The 18,744-nt window shown below is 44.3% G+C and overlaps 1 protein-coding gene across 1 annotated transcript in view; it reads left to right on the forward strand.

Annotated features, from left to right (window-relative positions):
* The window catches only part of CCL28 (C-C motif chemokine ligand 28), a 46,512-nt gene extending 28,031 nt beyond the window's left edge, over positions 1-18,481 (forward strand). Inside the window, exons 4-5 of the mRNA XM_084800702.1 lie at positions 9,105-9,231; positions 16,735-18,481. Of these exons, the coding sequence (XP_084656828.1) occupies positions 9,105-9,231; positions 16,735-16,948 (341 nt within the window). The 3' untranslated portion in view covers positions 16,949-18,481. The remainder of the gene's footprint in view (positions 1-9,104; positions 9,232-16,734) is intronic.
* The last annotated feature ends 263 nt before the right edge of the window (positions 18,482-18,744 follow it).

The raw sequence follows: 18,744 nt of genomic DNA on the forward strand, positions 1-18,744 counted from the left end.
TGTTCCTCTTATGCTTCCAGGGCCACGTCTACCATTAGGAAAGTCAGGCAGGAACTCGAGGCAGGATTTAGAATCAGAAACTCAGAGGAGCACTGCTTCCTGGGTCATTATTTGGCTCATGTTCAGTGAGGACTACAAGTCTAGGGATGGTGTCACACAGTGGGCTGAGCCCTTTCCCATCAGTCATCATTCAAGACCAATCTCTCACAGACACAGCCACGCTAGGCAACCCCTTATTTGAGATTTCCGAGGGCACGGTCGGTTGATTCACTGTGACACTAAATAGCAACCAGCGTGTCAAATCACATTCTAAACACGGTTTTATTAACTGCCCCTAGCCTTGAGACACTGAAAACAACCTGGCAGATCTTTTATATGCTTTCTTGACCATGAGTGCTTTTTCTGATGACGGCACACATATTTTTTTAATTTAATTTAATTTCATTTTATTTTTACTGTTTCCTGAGATGTGCACTTCAAACTGCATTTTGTTTTCTCTCCCCAACTCCCTGCTTTTTCAGACAGGGTCTCAAGTACTACCGTCTAGCTTGACTCACTACGTAGTCAAGGATGATTCTGAACTCTTGATTCTCCGCTTGCCTCCACCTCCCAGGTGCTGGGATTACGTGTATAGAACACTTTTATTTACTGAGCTAGAGTTTCATTGTGTACCTCAGGCTAGCCTCAAGCTCACAAAACCTCCTGTTGTCGCCTTTAGTGCTGAGATTATAGGCGTGTAGCACTCACCTAGATCATACTGCATTTTTCTTTTATGAGACAATACTTTTATTTATAAGAAAGTTGAAATTATATTAAATTTTAAATAATTCCATTGCACAGTGTTTGGTAACCTATTTCATCATTTAAAAAGATGAAACTCCTCAAATCTGGCTGAGTTATATTTTGTTTTGCTTTGTTTCTTGAGATCTCTTGTATCCCAAAATAGCCTCAAACTCACTATCTAGTTGAAGGTGGTTTTCTTTTCTTTATATAAATATAATTTTATACAATATATTTTGATCATGGTTTTCCCCTTTCTATTTCTCCCATATCCTTCCCACATCCCTCCACCCAACTTTGTTATTTTTGCTCTCTCGTTCTTAAGACACACACACACACACACACACACACACACACACACACACACGCAATTGAGTTCATTTTGCATTGGCCAACTACTCCTGGGCTGGTACCTACCCTGAGGTGTGGCTAATACACCCAGTGAAACGTCATTGGAGAAAACTAATTTTCCTTTCCCAGTGGATGTCAGTTGGAGCTAGCTTCTTGGTTAGGACTGGAAGCCTATGTCTGCTTCGTTGCTTCTGCCCTGGGACCCTGCCAGGTTTGGACCTGTGCAGGCCGGGTTCCCGCTGCTACAGTCTGTGATTTCATACATGCATCAGTCCCTTTGTTTGGAAGACAATGTTTCCTTGGAGTCATCCATCATCCCTTGCCTCTCACAGTCTTCCTACCTCCTCTCCTGAGTGGATGATGAAGATAAGCCCTTCAGGATGGAGTGTCCTAAAGTCACTCTCTGCACCTTGCCCAGCTGTGGATCTCTGTGTTAGTCCCCGTCTCCTACAAGAAAATGAAGCTGGCTTTTAACTCCTGATCTCCCGTCTTTACTTCCTGTGTTGGTTAGGGTTTTGCCAACTTAATATAAGCCAGGGTCAACTAGGAAGAGGGAACTTCAATTGAGAGGAGAAAATCCCTCCATCACATTGCCTATGGGCAAGACCACGCGCATGCTCTTCATGATTGACGCACACGGGTCCAGCCCCCTGTGTGTACCCACCCCTGAGCAGGTAGTCCTGGGTGTATAAGAAAGAAAGCTGGCCAGGTGTGGTGGCGCACGCCTTTAATCCCACCACTCAAGGAGGCAGAGGCAGGTGGATCGCTTTCAGTTCGAAGCCAGCCTGGTCTACAAAGGGAGTCCAGGACAGCCAAGGCTACACAGAGAAACCCTGTCTTGGAAAACCAAAGCGGGGGTGTGGGTGTGGGGGGGGGGAGAACAGAGGGAGGAAGGGAGGCATGAGGCAGGTGAGTGAAGTACTGAAAGACGAAGACTAGATTGTTTTTACTTAAATGTGTGTTTTACTAGTCATAGTTAAACAAAAAACAAAGCAAAACTGATTAAGAAAAAAAGCACTCAAATATGACTGTAGATTACGTTCATAGCTGAGACACCTTAAATTTTTTGCACCGAGGCTCCCGACTCCGCACTAGGACCACACCTGTGCATTTGGAAATATCATACAACTCCTAGCGTTTTATTCCAGAAGTGAACAAAACTGCGCGAGAAAAACGACACGACACGACACCCCCAAACATACCCACGGGGGAAGTAGGGTTAGGGCTGGCGTAGGTGACCCGAGAAATGGAGGAGGCGAGCGCACCTCCACCCGCTGGAGCTCCTGGGGTATCTGGGGCCGCCTTGCGCGGTTCCCTCTCCAGGAAGCAGGGTGTCCTCATAACAACATGCAGAGCGACATAGTTTCCAGTTGCTGACACCCAACCGTCCTCTGTGAAGTATGGCTACTGCCCTTGCTTTCCCGCTTAGCACTGGATCCAGCTCCAGGGCCGCCAGGTACGGACTTGAGCATCACGACTGAGGCGAAGCCAGCACGACAGCCGTAAAGCGTCGCCGAGTCGTGCTCTCTGGTTTCCTCCAGCTTAATTTTTCCAGGTCAATGAGACCTCTAGGTTTGTTCTCTCTGCGTATATTTTAAATGAAAATACCATGACCTTAATGCATCTTTTAGTTTTTAAGCAAATTAATGTTATAAAAGTTTATTATTTTTGCATAAGGAATATGCAATCATAAAACATTATTATACCTTTTTTTTTGAGACAGGGTTTTTCTGTGTAGATTCGGACTCGCTTTGTAGACCAGGCTGGCCTCGAACTCACAGAGATCCTCCTGCCTCTACCTCCCCGAGTGTTGGGGTTACAGGCATGTACCACCACGTCCGGCACCATTATTATAATATGTACAAACACAGTAAGATTACTATAAAACGTTGTAATAATAAATTTTAAATTGTGCATAAGCGCAATTTCTTCCCAAACTATCAGTAAGGTTTTGTTGTTGCTGCTGTTTTGGAAACAGTGCTGGAGACTGACCCTAGGGCCCTACACAAATAGCCAGGCAAGGGATCTACCCCTGATCTACAGGCCTTTAGTGAATAATTTAAAATAATTTTTAAGATGTAGGTACCCAATAATTATAAAATGAGTCGGAGCTAAACATCTTTCCTTCTGACACAATCCCCCAATGTTTTTGGAGATTTTACCAAAGACTGAAGGAACAAGTAATCCTTATACAAACTTTTCTGAAGAATTAAAAAATGAAAAATCAGAGAAAGCTGTCCAGTGCATCAGTGATAGGAATATAGGCTTAATACTCAAGTCTCCCAAGGATAATAGTAGACAATAAAAGTATTAACTGATTTATGAACACAGATGCAATTTTTAAACAACAACAAAACACAAAGAGTGAATAAAATAAATCATGACCAAGTATAATTATTCCAGTTGCACAAGGGCAGGGGGGAAATAAGTTTAAATAAATAAATAAGTAAATAGATAAATAAATAAGGGTGTGTGCCATCGTGCCTGCATCTAAGCTTTTCTTTTCCTGAAACTTGCTCTATACCAGGCTGTCCTTGACCTAAGATCTGCTTGCCTCTGTCTCCTGGATTAAAGGCGTGTTTGTGATCCAAGTGGATCACACAGGCCAAGAAGGCTTTTGGATGTGGTCTCTTGGAAGAGCAGCCATGTTCTGAATTGAAAGTCCTCTACACAAGGATACATACATCCTACAACCCAGCAACAGACAGATAGACGGGGACACACACACACACACACACACACACACACACACACACACACACACACACGACTGTTCTGTGCTCCTCCAAGTATATTTTAGGAGCAGAAGTATCATCAGCCTTCCTGGGGAAGTTGCTTGGGGCTGCACATGTTCAGGTCTCACCCAGACTTACTACCCACAACAGGGGGTTGGGGGAGAACGGACAGAGCCTCTGGCCTAAGGTAATTCCAAATGATTCTGATGCCGGTTTGAGAACTACAGGCCTAAGGGAATTCTCCGAAGAGCACACCAAGTACAGGTCTGTCTCAGCTCCCGGAAGGACTGGATCCAAAGCCTAATTTCATAATTTTCTGGACCTTTGATTCAGGGAACATTATGTAACTTTTCTGCACATTAGCGATCCGTTTGATAAATGGGGTGAGCACAGTTGATTTATTGAAGCAGTGTCCAGTGCACGGTAGACAACCAGCGCCATCTTGTTCTCAGGCAGGTGTTCATCGCGGCCTTGCTTGCAGTAATGAAGGGATGGAAACAGGCTGCTTCAAAGCAAGGCTTGAGAGTGGACATGGAGATGGAGTAGAATTGGTAGAATTTGGTTTGTGGGTACGAGAGAGAGAGAGAGAGAGAGAGAGAGAGAGAGAGAGAGAGAGAGATGTTGTCCCTTTCCATTTTACATGTGATGGCATCAAATAGCCTAAAAGAAGATAGAAGCTCCAGCCATTCACTGTATGAGCTGCTCTGCCTTTAGGGTGGCCTGCTACTCTTTCTTGTTCTTTCCTAACCCTGACTCAATGTCTACTCGCTGTCAACTCCCTCTCCCAGGACTGACCTCAGTGTCTGCTTCTCTTGGCAACAGGAAAATCTCACTTTTAAAAGGACACTCTGATGTGGACTTATCTCATTCCTAAAGCAAACTGGCACCTGCCAGATCGGTTGTGGGTGAAGGTGGAGTAGGTCGGCCAGAGCCGGATGGTGGCTCAGAGCCTCTGGCTAGTTTACACTTCAGTCTGCTTTAGGCTACAGTTGTGTGCTACTTTGCTGTGCCAGACTTCTCCTAAACTTTCTTCTTTTGTTTTGTTTTGTTTTGTTTTTTGTCTATTTCCTTTCAGAGGGATGCTAGCTCTGTCAGACAGATCTGTGTTTGTGTAAGCTAGGATTGGCAAGAAAGGGCCTATCCCATGACGTCCCTGGCCTCCTTCAATGGCGGCATCAGCATAGTCTTTAGGGGAAGATGCAGCCTCCCTAATCTGTTATTCAACTCCCCACAAAGTAAGTAACAGAGTCTTCTAAATACAAACAATGTAGCTGCAGAATAATTGGCGTGGAATTCTACCTTTTATTAGCATTTATTAATTGTACAAAAATCACAGATTTTATTAATCCTCATACGTGTATATAATGTACTTCGATTGATCCAACAACCCCTCTATTAGCATTTTGACTTCCTCCTCTCTTTCCCATCCACATTCCCAGTAGATCCCCTTTTACCATCTTTTTAAGTCTTATCACATCATCTCCCTGTATGGGGGAGTGAGTGCGTGCACATGTGCCACTGCACACAAACGGAGAGGTCAGAGAACTGCTTTCAGGGTTAGGTCTCTCCTTCCAGCGTGTGGCTCTCAGGGATCTGGCTCAGCTCAGGGGTTTGTTAGCCCCTTTAACTGCTGAGCAATCTTGGCTTGTGTTCATGTCATTTGCCTCCTAATCCACTCACCCGCTGAGGTGCACTGTATTAGTTACCTTTTGCTGCTGCGATAAGACACCATGACCAAGAGCAATTTACAGAAGAAAGAGTTTCCCAGAGAGGGAACTGTTAAGGCAAGGAAACCATGGCAGCAGGCAGTCAGAGCAGGAAGCCAAGAGATCACATCTTCCACGATGAGAGAGAGAGAAAGGAGAGAGAGAGAGAGAGAGAGAGAGAGAGAGAGAGAGAGAGAGAGAGAGAGATCGCATCTCAAATCTCACCCTCAGAGAAACCTCCTCCACCAGCAATGCTCTGCCTCCAGAATGTTCTACACCCTCCTCTACAGCGCCACCCACTGGGTACTGAGTGGAGATATTTTCATTCACAAGCTAGCACCTAGGCAGATCCCATAACCTGCGTGTTGCAAATAGTCCCACAATAAGTACGGCTGTGTGAGTGTTTCTGTGATTTTGGGCATATACACAGCAATGGTATAGCTGGCTCACATGGAGGTTCCCTTCTTTATTTTTGAGAAACCTGCAAGCCCATTTTTCACAGTGGCTGTACTAATTTGCAATCTCAACAACAATATATCTGGTTCCCGTTCCTTTGTATCTTTAGCAGCATTCCTTGTCTTTTGTTTTGTTTTGTTTTGTTTTGCTTTGGTTATGGTTTTGTTTGATGACTCACTGAGACTGTCATGAAACACAACCTCATTGTACCTATAATTTATATTCCCCCAGTAGCTAAAGATGATTGTTTCCCTATATTTATAAATTAGGGGTTTTTTTTTCCTACGTGGAGAGCGTTTATTAAGTTTATTTGCTCATTTGTTTGTTTTTGAGACAGGGTTTCTCTGTGTAGCTTTGGCTATCATGGAACTCCCTTTGTAATCCAGGCTGGCCTCGAACACACAGAGTTTCCACCTGCCTCTGCCTCCCGAGTGCTGGGATTATAGGCGTGTGCCACTGCACCCAGTTCATCTGCCCATTTGTTAATGGGGTCATTTACTTATTTTTGAAGTGTTTGGTTTCTTTCAGTTCTGTTTACATTCTGGATATTTGATGAGTAGGTGGCAAAGAGTTGTTCCCAATCTGAGGTCTGTCTCTTCATTACTTTTCTTTGGCTGTACAGAGCTTATTAATTTGATGCAAACCAGTCTCTCAATCCTTGCTATTTTTCCTTGAGATACTGGAGCAATATTTAGAAACTCATTGTCTATACCTGTGTCTTGACCTTCTCCTTCCATATTTTCCACTAACAGTTTCAAACATAATTTTCTTCTTCAGACTACTTGATACCTCTAAGTCTCTCTTATGTAAAATCTGGAGTCGTGACTAAAATCAATTTTTTAAAAAAAGGGAAATGCTGAACAGTACTTTGCATAAGATAACCTCTAGGGGGCAGTGTCATCTAGCAGAATCCTAACACTGCCCTCTTGCAACCTACCCCATTCGCATTCACCACTCAGCTAGGTCCACAGCTCTTCAGAGTTGTTTCTGCTCTTTTGTATTTTGGACCATGTCAAGACAGCACTGGTCATAACTGCCAACACATACTAAATGCTTGGCTGCTTATGGCCTTTTAATTAGCTGAGCTCACAGATCAAGTGGTCTCTTTGTTTGTTTGTTGTTTTTCTGAGACAGAGTTTCTCTATGATAGCCTTGGTTGTCTTGAACTCGCTTTGTAGACCAGGCTGGCAGCAAATTCACATTGATCTGCCTGCCACTGCCTCCCTAGTGCTGGGATTAAAGGCATGCGCCACCACACCCGCCATTTTTGGCTTTGGTTTTTTGTTTGTTTGTTTGGTTGGTTTGGTTTTTTTGAGACAGGGTTTCTCTGTGTAGCCTTGACTATCCTGGACTTGCTTTGTAGACCAGGCTGGCCTCGAACTCACAGTGATCCACCTACTCTGCCTCCTAAGTGTGAGGATTAAAGGCGTTTGCCACCATCTCCCGGCTGGCTTTGAACTTTTTAAAACTTACTTTATTTGAGGTTCTTTAATGCTTATACTTTCCTTCCAACCCACCTACCCTAGATAGGAGAGAAAAGAGTTAACTGTTTAATACATGAACGAGGGGGACTCCAGTCAAACCATACCACATATGGTGAGATAGATAAATGTGTGGATGGATACATGGACAAACCAGAGCACATATAGAGAGATAGATGTGTGGATGGAGCTGGGCCTAGTGGTGCATGCCTGTAATCCCAGCACTTTGGGAGGCAGAGGCAAGCGGATCTCTGGGAGTTTGAGGCCAGCCTGGTCTACAAAGTGAGTCTAGGATGTTAAGGCTACACAGAGAGACCCTGTCTCAAAAAAACAAAAAACAAAAGCATGTTGCTTTTCTACCACAAAGCTGTGGGTAGACCTGGCATTCTCACGTGGGTTAGATGTGGACACACAGATACTGCTTAGCCAGACATGGAGAGAGGTCTGCAGGTTCCCTCTAGTTGCTGGTTCCTTCAGGAGCTCACTTCTGTCTCTTTATGACGCTGCCACCTGCAGCCTCTGTTCATTATGATTTCTAACACAGTTTTGTGTCCACTATTCAATTGGTAAAATGGAAAACATAGAGAATGCTGTGTGTGTGTGTGTGTGTGTGTGTGTGTGTGTGTGTGTTATAAAAAATTGCAAGTATTTTAATATGAGGAATGTATTTCCATATTTGTGCTGCTTAATACCTCATATGTTGACACTATGACAGTTCAGTTTCACTTCCTGCTCCAGCCACTTGATCCATCTTCACTTTCACTATAACATGGATTTTCTCAATCTTTATCAAACAGTGATTCCCCTTCACAAAAGCTATGCCTCCTTAGACTGTCATTTGAGGATTTAGTAACGTCATCTGCCAACACTGACCTTCCTAGCTACTCAGCTCAGAAAAGGCTGTGTCAGCTGGGCATGGTGGCACAGGCCTTTAATCCCAGCACTTGGAAGGCAGAGGCAGGCGGATCGCTGTGAGTTCAAGGCCAGCTTGGTCTACAAAGCGAGTCCAGGGCAGCCAAGGCTACACAGAGAGACCCTGTCTCAAAAAACAAAAAAACAAAACAAAAAGGTTGTGTCATGTGCTTTCAATTCAGATTTTTAAAAAAAAAAAATATGTTTTGTTTTGTTTTAGACAGAATCTCACTATGTAGCCCAGGCTAGACTCTAACTAATGGTATTTTTACCTCCGGCTCCAGAGTGCTAAGATTACAGGTGTGTGCGACCATGCTTCTTGTTGTTTGGATGGTGCTCATGACTGAATTGATGCCCTCGCGCAGGAGAGGCAAGCCAAGTCCTCTAACAGGACACCCCTGACTCCACTCTTTCAGCCCTCCGTGTGCGGCCCTGTCAGTATCATTAGCTGCAGCTTTTCCTGTCTCTCGCCTCTTTTGTCACTTTGCCTAGACTTACATTTTCTCTCTCATGATACAGCCTAAGCCCTAGAAGGTAGAGACACGTCCTGTCCTTGTCTGCACTCGTGAAAGCCCCGGGAAGTGCTTGCTTCGTAGATTTACACTCTGCGTCTCTGGAGTCTCTTAGACGCGGCCAAGCTGGTACTGTACGGACTGTGATGCTGATTCTTTCCTTCCTCGCAGCCATACTTCCTATCGCCTCCAGCTGTTGCACTGAGGTGTCCCACCATGTTTCCAGAAGGCTTCTGGAAAGAGTGAACTCATGTAGCATCCAGAGAGCGGACGGGGACTGTGATTTGGCCGCTGTCATGTGAGTGCCCCTCAGCAAGGACATGGAAACCCGATTGATTGCTGATTATCCCCGTGGCTAACAATCAATAGCCTGAAACGCTTTACCCGGCTCACAATATCATTTAAACAAGGGCTGGAAGAGTCACTCTTCCGCCTGTTGAGCACCAGGCCGTCTGGAGTGAACATGCAATCTCTCTGCACAGGAATGCCCCGAGTCCTGCACTTCTTCACCCTTCAGCCTCCCAACAATGCTGTGTTGGGGGTAAATGTCCTCAGTCACCAGAAATCGTCAGTGACCTTACTAAGGAAAAACTAGGGAGGTTCTGAGCAAAAAGAAGGAAGAGCAGTCAGAAGTGACACCGACATATGTCACAGCATTAAACTCTAGCTTTCCCCAGGTAGGAGTTGGTTGCTGACACTTTTACTCTCTGACTTCAACAGGAATTTATAATGTGGCAGTGTCCGCATTTGTCACAGCACTGCATGCAATCCCCTTGCAAATGCTTTCAGGTGCTTTAAATTCTGCAGTGCTGGTTCACAGCGAACCTCCTGCTCCTCCTGCCTCTTCTGTTACACCTCTAGTCAGTGCCAACAACAACATGAGAGGAAGACATGCACTATTTCTCTGTCATGAAGAAGAAATTAGTGGATAAGATTATATGGTTCAGTTGGGCAATGGTGGTGGTGCTCACCTTTAATCCCATCGGGAGGCAGAGGCGGAGGCAGGAGGTTCTCTGTAAGTTTTAGGCCAGCCTGGTCTACAGTTAGTTAGTTCTAGGACAGCCAGGGTTACACAGAGAAGCCCTATCTCAAAAACAAACAAACAAACAAACAAAAAGCCAAACCAAAACAAAACAAACAAAAAACAAGAAAAAGAAAATACACAGTTCATCTGGTATAGAATTGCTAGCAAAGGGCAGGAAGGGAGTCGCACATAGCTGTCTTGCTTAAGATCACTATACATCTTCCAAGGTCACTGAACAGAAAGAGTGGCCCTCAAGCCAGGTGGCTGTGCACATACCTTTAGTCCCAACACTCTGGAGGCAGAAGCCGGTGGATCTCTGAATTCGAGGCTAGCCTGGTCTGCAAAGAGCCCAGGACAGCCAAGGCTACACAGAGAAACCCTGTCTCAAAACAAAACAAAACAAAACAAAAAACAAGCAAAGAAAGAAAGAGTGGATCTCACAATAACAAGCCCTTCCAAGATCAGGTATGGTGACATAAGTCTTCAGTCCTAGCATTCAGGAGGGAGGGTAAGGCAGATGGATCACCAGATCAAGGTCAGCCTGAGTCACATCATGATAGTCTGTATCAACAAAGAAAATGTTTATCCTCTTAAACCCTATTATATCAAATGTGAGTTATCTCCCTGGCATGCTTGGGTTAACACTGTTTACGCATCTTGGTGATGCTGGTGAGCCTTTTGGCATTCTTTCCTTTGGATTATAAAATATACCATTGCTTATGCCCAAGCTCTTGAGACAGCCAGGAACTTTTTTATTAAAATATTTGGCAAGTTTCTATTAGTCAGTGAGTATGTACCAAGAAACTGTTCCATGAGCGGAGGGTACAGCAGACTCAGTGGTCTCTGGTCCTCTGGAGTCTCCAAGAGACTTTTTAGCCAGCTGGCTTCTACTGGCCCATAGGATACATTTCCATAATTGGTAGTTTGAATCACTTCTAGGATTACACACACACACTTTTTCCCCCCAAGAGAAATGGGAAATATATTGCCTAGTGTGTGCCATATGCTCCGTTATTGCTATTTGAGTTTTAGAAAGATGAGATAACGAATGCTGAGGATTTTCCAGCATCCCTTCAGAGACATCCCCTCACTATGGAAGTTGAGAGACCCTGATCAAGACTAAGGATTCTTAAAATGGCAGAGCGGGCATTCTTAAGCTATTCGTTGACAGACAACCTTCAGATCAGGGGGCTGTCAATTCCTTGACATTTTTATTTATTTATTTATTTTGGTTTTTCAGGACAGGGTCTCTCTGTGTTATCCTTGGCTATCCTGTACTCACTTTGTAGACCAGGCTGATCTCGAACTCACAGCAATCTGCCTGCCTCTGCCTCCCAAGTGCTGGGATTAAAGGCGTGCACCACCACACCCTGCTCCTTGACATTTTTATGTGTGAATCTGTAGGAATGTTCCCAGGGAGAAGGTCTCATCCATGCGCTTTATAAGAGTCCCCGAAAGATTTGGAGGTCTAATTAAGTTTTAAAACTACACTTGGAGTCAGATGCTGAGGAACAAACAGGTGACAACTATTTGTCCACTACCCTGGATCCCTCAGCTTGGATGGTTTAGTCACTGGGAGCCAGTGTAATATATGGCAGTCCAGGGCACATACTATAAGGCGCCTCCTTGCAAGGGGCATTTCAAGTTCTTCACATTTGGAAAATCTCTGTGCTATGGCTTGAATATAACAGGTCTCCTACAGGCTCATTACTGCATGACTGATCCGCAGAAGGTGGCCCTGTTCTGGGTGGTTCGATAAACTGTAGAGGGTGGGGCCTGCAGGGGATAGGGCCTGGAGGGAGGAAGTGCATCACTAGGGGTATGACTTCATCCCGAGTCCCTTCAGTCCCATCGCTGTTGGATGGTCTGCTCCCTTCCCAGTGTGAAGAACCTCTTCCACCACGTACTCCCACCACGTACTCCCACCACGTACTCCCACCACGTACTTGCACTGTCATGATGTTCTCACCAAATGCTTAGAGCCCATTGGTCATGGAGGGAGCTGTCTGAAACCAGGACCCTCCCCTAAATCCATCCCTTTTCTTTGTTTGTTCATTTGTTTGTTTGTTTAGAGATTTATTTATTTATTATATATACAGTCTTCTAACTGCATGTATGCTTGCAGGCCAGAAGAGGACACCAGATCTCATGATAGATGGTTGTGAGCCACCATGTGGTTGCTGGGAATTGAACTCAGTACCTCTGGAAGAACAGTCAGCACTCTTAACCTCTGAGCCATCTCTCCAGCCCCTCCCCCCAACTCTATCCTTTAGGTAGTCCTCTTAGACTAATACAGTATACACGATTGAAATTCTTCCAGCATTTTATTTAATCTTAATAAATATCATTAGTAATAGTTGGAGAGCCAAAACTTCATAGATAGTTGAGGATAGCAGCTTGAGTCATCTGGGTGTCTGTCTGCATTGCAGCTACACCACTGAGCTAAATTGGCCAAGCCTGTTCTGGCTGCTCTGAGAAACACTAACCTTCCAACTGTTTGCCTCAAGTCCTTCCACACCACTGGCTTGCATACCTGTCATGTCAGCCTAAAGGAGACATAAGACCATTTACAAGGAAGTCTCAGAAAAAAAGAAAAAGTTTACATGGGTATTTAAGAGACAGTCTCTTGGGATTAGGAGAGAACACCACCAGTAATAGAATTTCAGTTTGGGGGAGGGGGTGCAGCTAATGGATGTCAGAGATCTAAAAGGCACAGGGGGGAAAATTATGTAAGCCTTCTGTGTTTGTTACTTTTGTACTTCCCTGATCAAAACACCTGACAGAGACAATGCGATGGAGGAAAGATTTCTTTGGCTGATGGTTTCTAAGTGTTTCGGTCCATGGTGGTAATCAAGATGGGGTGGAGCTCACGGTGGGAGGCTGTGTGTGGCAGAGGCTCTTCACATCACGGGGAACCAGGAAGCAGTGAGGCCAGAACCAGTTGCTGGACTCTGACTTTCAAAGTCAGTTCCTAGTGAACACTTCCACAGGCCCCATCTCCCAAAGGTCCCACAGCACCCCCAAACAGGACCACAGTCAGGGAGCAGGCATTTGAAACAAAGAGCAGTTCAAGTTCAAACCACAACACCCTCACTTTGATAAGGAAAAATGTGATTAAAGGATTAACCCTTTAGTTTTAAAAAGGAATAGCTTTTGATTAAAGAGAAGTTATAAAGCCAACCACTGTTTTCAAACATTTAACTTACTAACATGCAAATCTGAATATTGAACTCTGTGCTGATAAGCAAATTTAAAAAGGCAAGGTAGTTGTGACTTGGTCTCAAAATTAGATTTTGTATCTTTTAGTGATAAATTACAGATCTTCTCTGTAATGTTTTCTAATACTCAATATAAGAAGTATTATTTTCAAATGATTTTACCATGAAGCATACCTGTATTTGTCCAAAATGTAGTCATTTAACTATGTTGGTATATAAAGGCTTTAAGAGTTGAGGCCAGATACTAAAATCATTGTTTGTATTACAAATGCAAGCTACAATTAATTATTAAAATAAATATTAAATATTAAATATCCATGAACTTTACTAAACTATTCCCCTCCATTTTCTTTCTCTCTTTCTTTTTTTTCCCTTTTTCTTTCTTTTTTTTTTTTTTTTTTTTTTTTTTTTTTGAGACAGAGTTTCTCTGTGTAGCCTTGGCTGTCCTGGACTCACTTTGTAGATCAGGCTGACCTCAAACTCACAGCGATCCACCAGCCTCTGCTTCCCGAGTGGGATTAAAGGCGTGTGTCACCTCACCCCGCCCTCCCCTCCATTTTCTGCCTGGAAATAATTAAGTCCTTTGTTTCTGACCCTATAAATGGTTATTGTGCTTTTTCCATGCTGGAGGCAGCACTTGCTTGTTTACACCCTCTACAGTGACTTCATTAAGGAGCTTCGAGAAATACAATAAAAAGCTGTTATCGTTAGCAGGGGCTGAGGTTTCCTGCACTTCACAGAGATTATCTCTTGGATAGAAAAAGATCTGTTGTTGTTTTCCCCAATGAAGTCATTCAGGAGGTAAGAATTTCTCAGAAGTGATTTTGAAGTGCTGCTTTGAGAAGGGGGAGGAATTCAGCTTTAGGGAGCAAGCCCAGGCAATAGTCTTCCCAGCAGGACAGGGAGGGCCACAGCTCACACCCACTGCACATTTTTGTGTTTTTGTTTTTTTCCAGACAGAGTCCTTCTACATTCCCCCTGGGTGCCTCGAAACTCACGGTGTAGACCAGGCTGGCCTTGAACTCACAGAAATCCTCCTGTCTTTGCCTTCCAAGGGCGGGGATTAAAGGCATGTGTCACCATGTCCTTTGTACTATTTGTACTATTTGTAAGTACTGTCCTTGGGTAACAGTCCGGAGGTCTCTCTGGCTTCTGATCTAGAAAGTCACAGTGAGGTACGCTGGGGCCTGTTAGAGATTATGAAACTGGGGGTGTCTGAGGGCATATGGGCGATGTAGCTCCTTTCTCAGCGTGGCCGCATCTTTTAACCACAAATGAGCTTAGGTTCAGCGTGTTCTACACCTGAGGATTCTAAGTACCATCATAGGCTTGCATTCAAAGGCGCGGCCTTACCAGGCTGGCCATAAAACAGCCTTCCACATGGTCGCCTGTTCCTTTCGCTCCCACACCGTTGGCACCTCCTGTGGCTTCTCTCCTTCGGGTATGTAGGAAGGAGTCGCAGCTAGGTTTTCATTTTTTCCCAACTCAGCAGTGCTACAGTCACGTTTTCTCCCACAGGAACAAAACAACCGGCTGCTGAGAGTCAGCGTTGACCCATGTGAGGCACTAAGAGAGCATGCTGTCTCCTTTCAGGATGTCCACTCGTTCAGATCGATTTTCCAGCCGGGCGTAGTGGCGCAAGCCTTTAAGCCTAGCACTCGGGAGGCAGAGGCAGGCGGATCGCTGTGAGTTTGAGGCCAGCCTAGCCTACAAAGCAAGTCCAGGATAGCCAAGGCTGCACAGAGAAACCCTGTCTCAAAAAAACAAAAAACAACAACAACAACAAAATAGATAAAATAAAATAAAATCGATTTTCCTCTGCAGTCTGGCTTTACCGCGCAAAAGCCCACCCGCACCTTTCCACACTCGCCTCCCCTGTCCTTTCCACACATTATCTGATAATGATTTCTCCTAAGAGAAATGGCAGCCTATGCCCTGCCCTTCCTTCATCTCACTGTCATACCAAGCTCGAGGGCTTCAATTTATCAGGACGCAGCTACATTATGTATGATGTCATATACAGCAGGGCTTGCCACTCTTCATCAGATCTGCCTGGCACCCATTGGAGAATTAAGTCACATGATTTTTTTTTTTAAATAATAAGAAAATCTTCTAGTTACCCCAAGTTGTGAGTGCTACCCCATAGAAAAATGAAACAAATTTAGAATTTTGAATTCACCAAAATATGTTAGTTGGTTTTTCTAATGGCCAAATTTGACTTCATATCTGTAAAGAGTTACTGAGCTTCTACTGTACATAACGGCCTTTTTTTTTTTTTTTGGTTTTTCGAGACAGGGTTTCTCTGTATAGTCTTGGCTGTCCTTTGTAAACCAGTCTGGCCTCGAACTCACAGCAATCTGCCTGCCTCTGCCTCCCGAGTGCTGAGATTAAAGGCGTGTGCCACCACGCCCGGCTTCAAAATTGTATCTAGATTATTCCTCCATCAAGATGTAATGTTATTTCCCTAGAAGAAACAAATAAAGTACTCAAACAAAGGACCTGGGAAATTAAGTACCAGAAGAGGCATAACCCCTGTAGGGACTCACAGAAGAGGCACAACCCCGGTAGGGACTCACAGAAGAGGCACAACCCCGGTAGGGACTCACAGAAGAGGCACAACCCCGGTAGGGACTCACAGAAGAGGCACAACCCCGGTAGGGACTCACAGAAGAGGCACAACCCCGGTAGGACTCACAGAAGAGGCACAACCCCGGTAGGACTCACAGAAGAGGCACAACCCCGGTAGGGACTCACAGAAGAGGCACAACCCCGGTAGGGACTCACAGAAGAGGCACAACCCCGGTAGGGACTCACAGAAGAGGCACAACCCCGGTAGGGACTCACAGAAGAGGCACAACCCCGGTAGGGACTCACAGAAGAGGCACAACCCCGGTAGGGACTCACAGAAGAGGCACAACCCCGGTAGGGACTCACAGAAGAGGCACAACCCCGGTAGGGACTCACAGAAGAGGCACAACCCCGGTAGGGACTCACAGAAGAGGCACAACCCCGGTAGGGACTCACAGAAAAGAAAGAGGAGTCCAGACAAGGATATGCCTGTGTTGGGCAGTAAGGATGACTTGGGTTTGTTGGATGAAGGTTGAACATGGAAGGGAATTATTTTACCTGGGTCTGTTATTACTGGTGTTCCCTTCCTTTCTTTCTCTTTTTCCCCTTCTCTTCCTCCTCATGCAGTTTCCCCTTTCCCTTGCCCCCCGTTTAATACTTTCTGCTGACATCTGAGGACAATGGACAGCAATGCCCATAAAGTAAGGACTTATCTTCATGGTGTTCGATTTGACGTCCCTGTGCATGCAGTGTCCAAAAGTGGGGGCTATCTACAAGTCACTAGTTGTGACTTGTATTTGTATTTTTTTTTTCCCAGACAGAGTTTTTCTACATAGACCTGGCTGTCCTGGAACTCACCGTAGACCACGGCCTCAGACTTAGAGATCTCTCTGCCTCTGCCGCCTGAGTTCTGGGGTTAAAGGCATGTGCCACCACATCTGGTTTTTATATTTGTAATTTCTATGAAGATTTTTTTTTCTTTTCTTGGCAGCCTTCATGTTAAACGAAGGAGAATCTGCGTCAGCCCGCACAATCACACTCTGAAGCAGTGGATGCGAGCCTCGCAGGTGAAGAGCAGCAAAGGAAACCTCTGCCAAAAAAAGACTCAAGACAACAGGAGTCACAGAAAAGGCCACACCCTGGGAAAGCCCGGGGCACATGGCCACAGAGCTCCTCGTCACAACAGACACGGGCACCTACAGTGATAGCTCAAGTGAACTGGCCCATATTTGGTTATAAATTTGTCAACTGAATCTTCCTTATTGACTCTCAATGGTGTTTTATTACTGAATAATCAAAGCTAAGGGGGTAAGTTCAGTGGTAAAACACTTGGCTAGCACATGTAGGTTCAAAAACAAACAACAAACACCCAAACATGCAAAACTGTGCACAGGTAACCGATAATATACTTAATTTTAAAACTATCTGAAAATATAAAACTCACCTTTACATATAAATATTAAGGGAACAATATGGATATAACTCCTGAAACGTTTTTAAGTTCACCAGTCCTACAGAGGAGCTGAAGGGACGGGCCAAGGACTGCATACATACCTGCCACCCACAGTAGCTACTGTTAATATTTTCTCTCTACTCCTTGCAAAGTCTTTTTCATCAGGTCAGTCTTTTGAACCTATCATTAGATTTTTGTCCAGAAGTAGAGCATCCCTCTGCTCAATTCTAGCATGCCTTTGAACAGCAAGCAATCCCTGTATCACCAGGACCACCCATCATCACCAAAGTGCAGGTCTAAATGTGGAAGAAGGCAACACCAAATTTTAAATTGTAATAAAATACAATGATATAGAATCAAAGCAACCCACAAGTTTTAAATTCGTCCTGATAGCCACGCTGAAAAGTTAAAATGAAAACCAAGACATTGATCCTTGAGCCTTTCAACTAATCACTAGAATCATATAATTTTATTTCTACCAGTAACCTAAATCATCCACAACTTGATACAGCTTGGAGTCACTACAATTGACAGTATTTTGTGTGACATATTTTAAAAGCTGGTTGCTGTGGTTAGGGAGAGTGTCCTCAAAGGCCTGTGTCTTGAAGGCTTGTTCTTCAGCTTGTGTGCTCAAGGGACACAGTGGAAAATCTGGAGTGTAGAGTCACTGAGGTGCGACCTGTCTCTGTTTCACACCACCAGGAAGTAAGAAGCATCTCTGACATCCACCACAGTATTTTGTCTGTCTCGGGGCCAGGGAAAATGGAGGCCCAACTGATGGCAGACAGAAACTGTGAGCCAAAGCCTTTCTGCTTTTGTTTTTGTTGTTGTTGTTTGATTTTTGAGACAGGGTTTCTCTGTGTAGCCTTGGCTGTCCTAGGCTCACTTTATAAACCAGGCTGGCCTTGAACTCCTAGTGATCTGCCTGCCTCTGCCTCCTGAGTGCTGGAATTAAAGGCATGTGCCACCATGCCTGGTCCCTTTCTGCTTTTTAAGTTGATTTGTTTCAAGCATTTGTTACAGAAACAGAGGATTAAAGCAAGGATTTTATTGTAATATGAATAGTTAATGAGATTTTCAAAGTAAAAAAACCTCTTAGAGACTACCATGTGTGCTTAGTAAAGTATTGACACTCTTGCTGTCCTGTGTGCATTATAATATTGTAAGTTCTGTTACTACAGGGTGAGTTACTATGAGTAAGTCACCCATGTTAACCTGTAAATCTTCTTTTCTTAAAAATGTATTCTTTTTATCCTTCATTAAAAGTTATACATTTTATTGTAAATTGTTTTCATTGTCTTTAAAAAAAAAAACAAAAGAACAGCTCAATTTATTGCACTCTATTCTTCCTATTCTGAGACTTAATTCCTTGATTAATGTCTTTGACGCTTTTAAAGTTTTGGTTCCTTTAGGGAGTTAGTACCATACTTTCAGTGCATTGGCTCGTCCTCTTCTTTTCCCGACCTTTCCTTCCGTATTTTGCCAGCTATAGTTGCACACTAATTTATGAGATTGGACACTACAGTTTCATAATTCTCTTCATGCTTT

Source organism: Acomys minous, assembly GCF_964271855.1.
Source record: "Acomys minous genome assembly, chromosome: 11".
Classification (NCBI taxonomy): Eukaryota; Metazoa; Chordata; class Mammalia; order Rodentia; family Muridae; genus Acomys; species Acomys minous.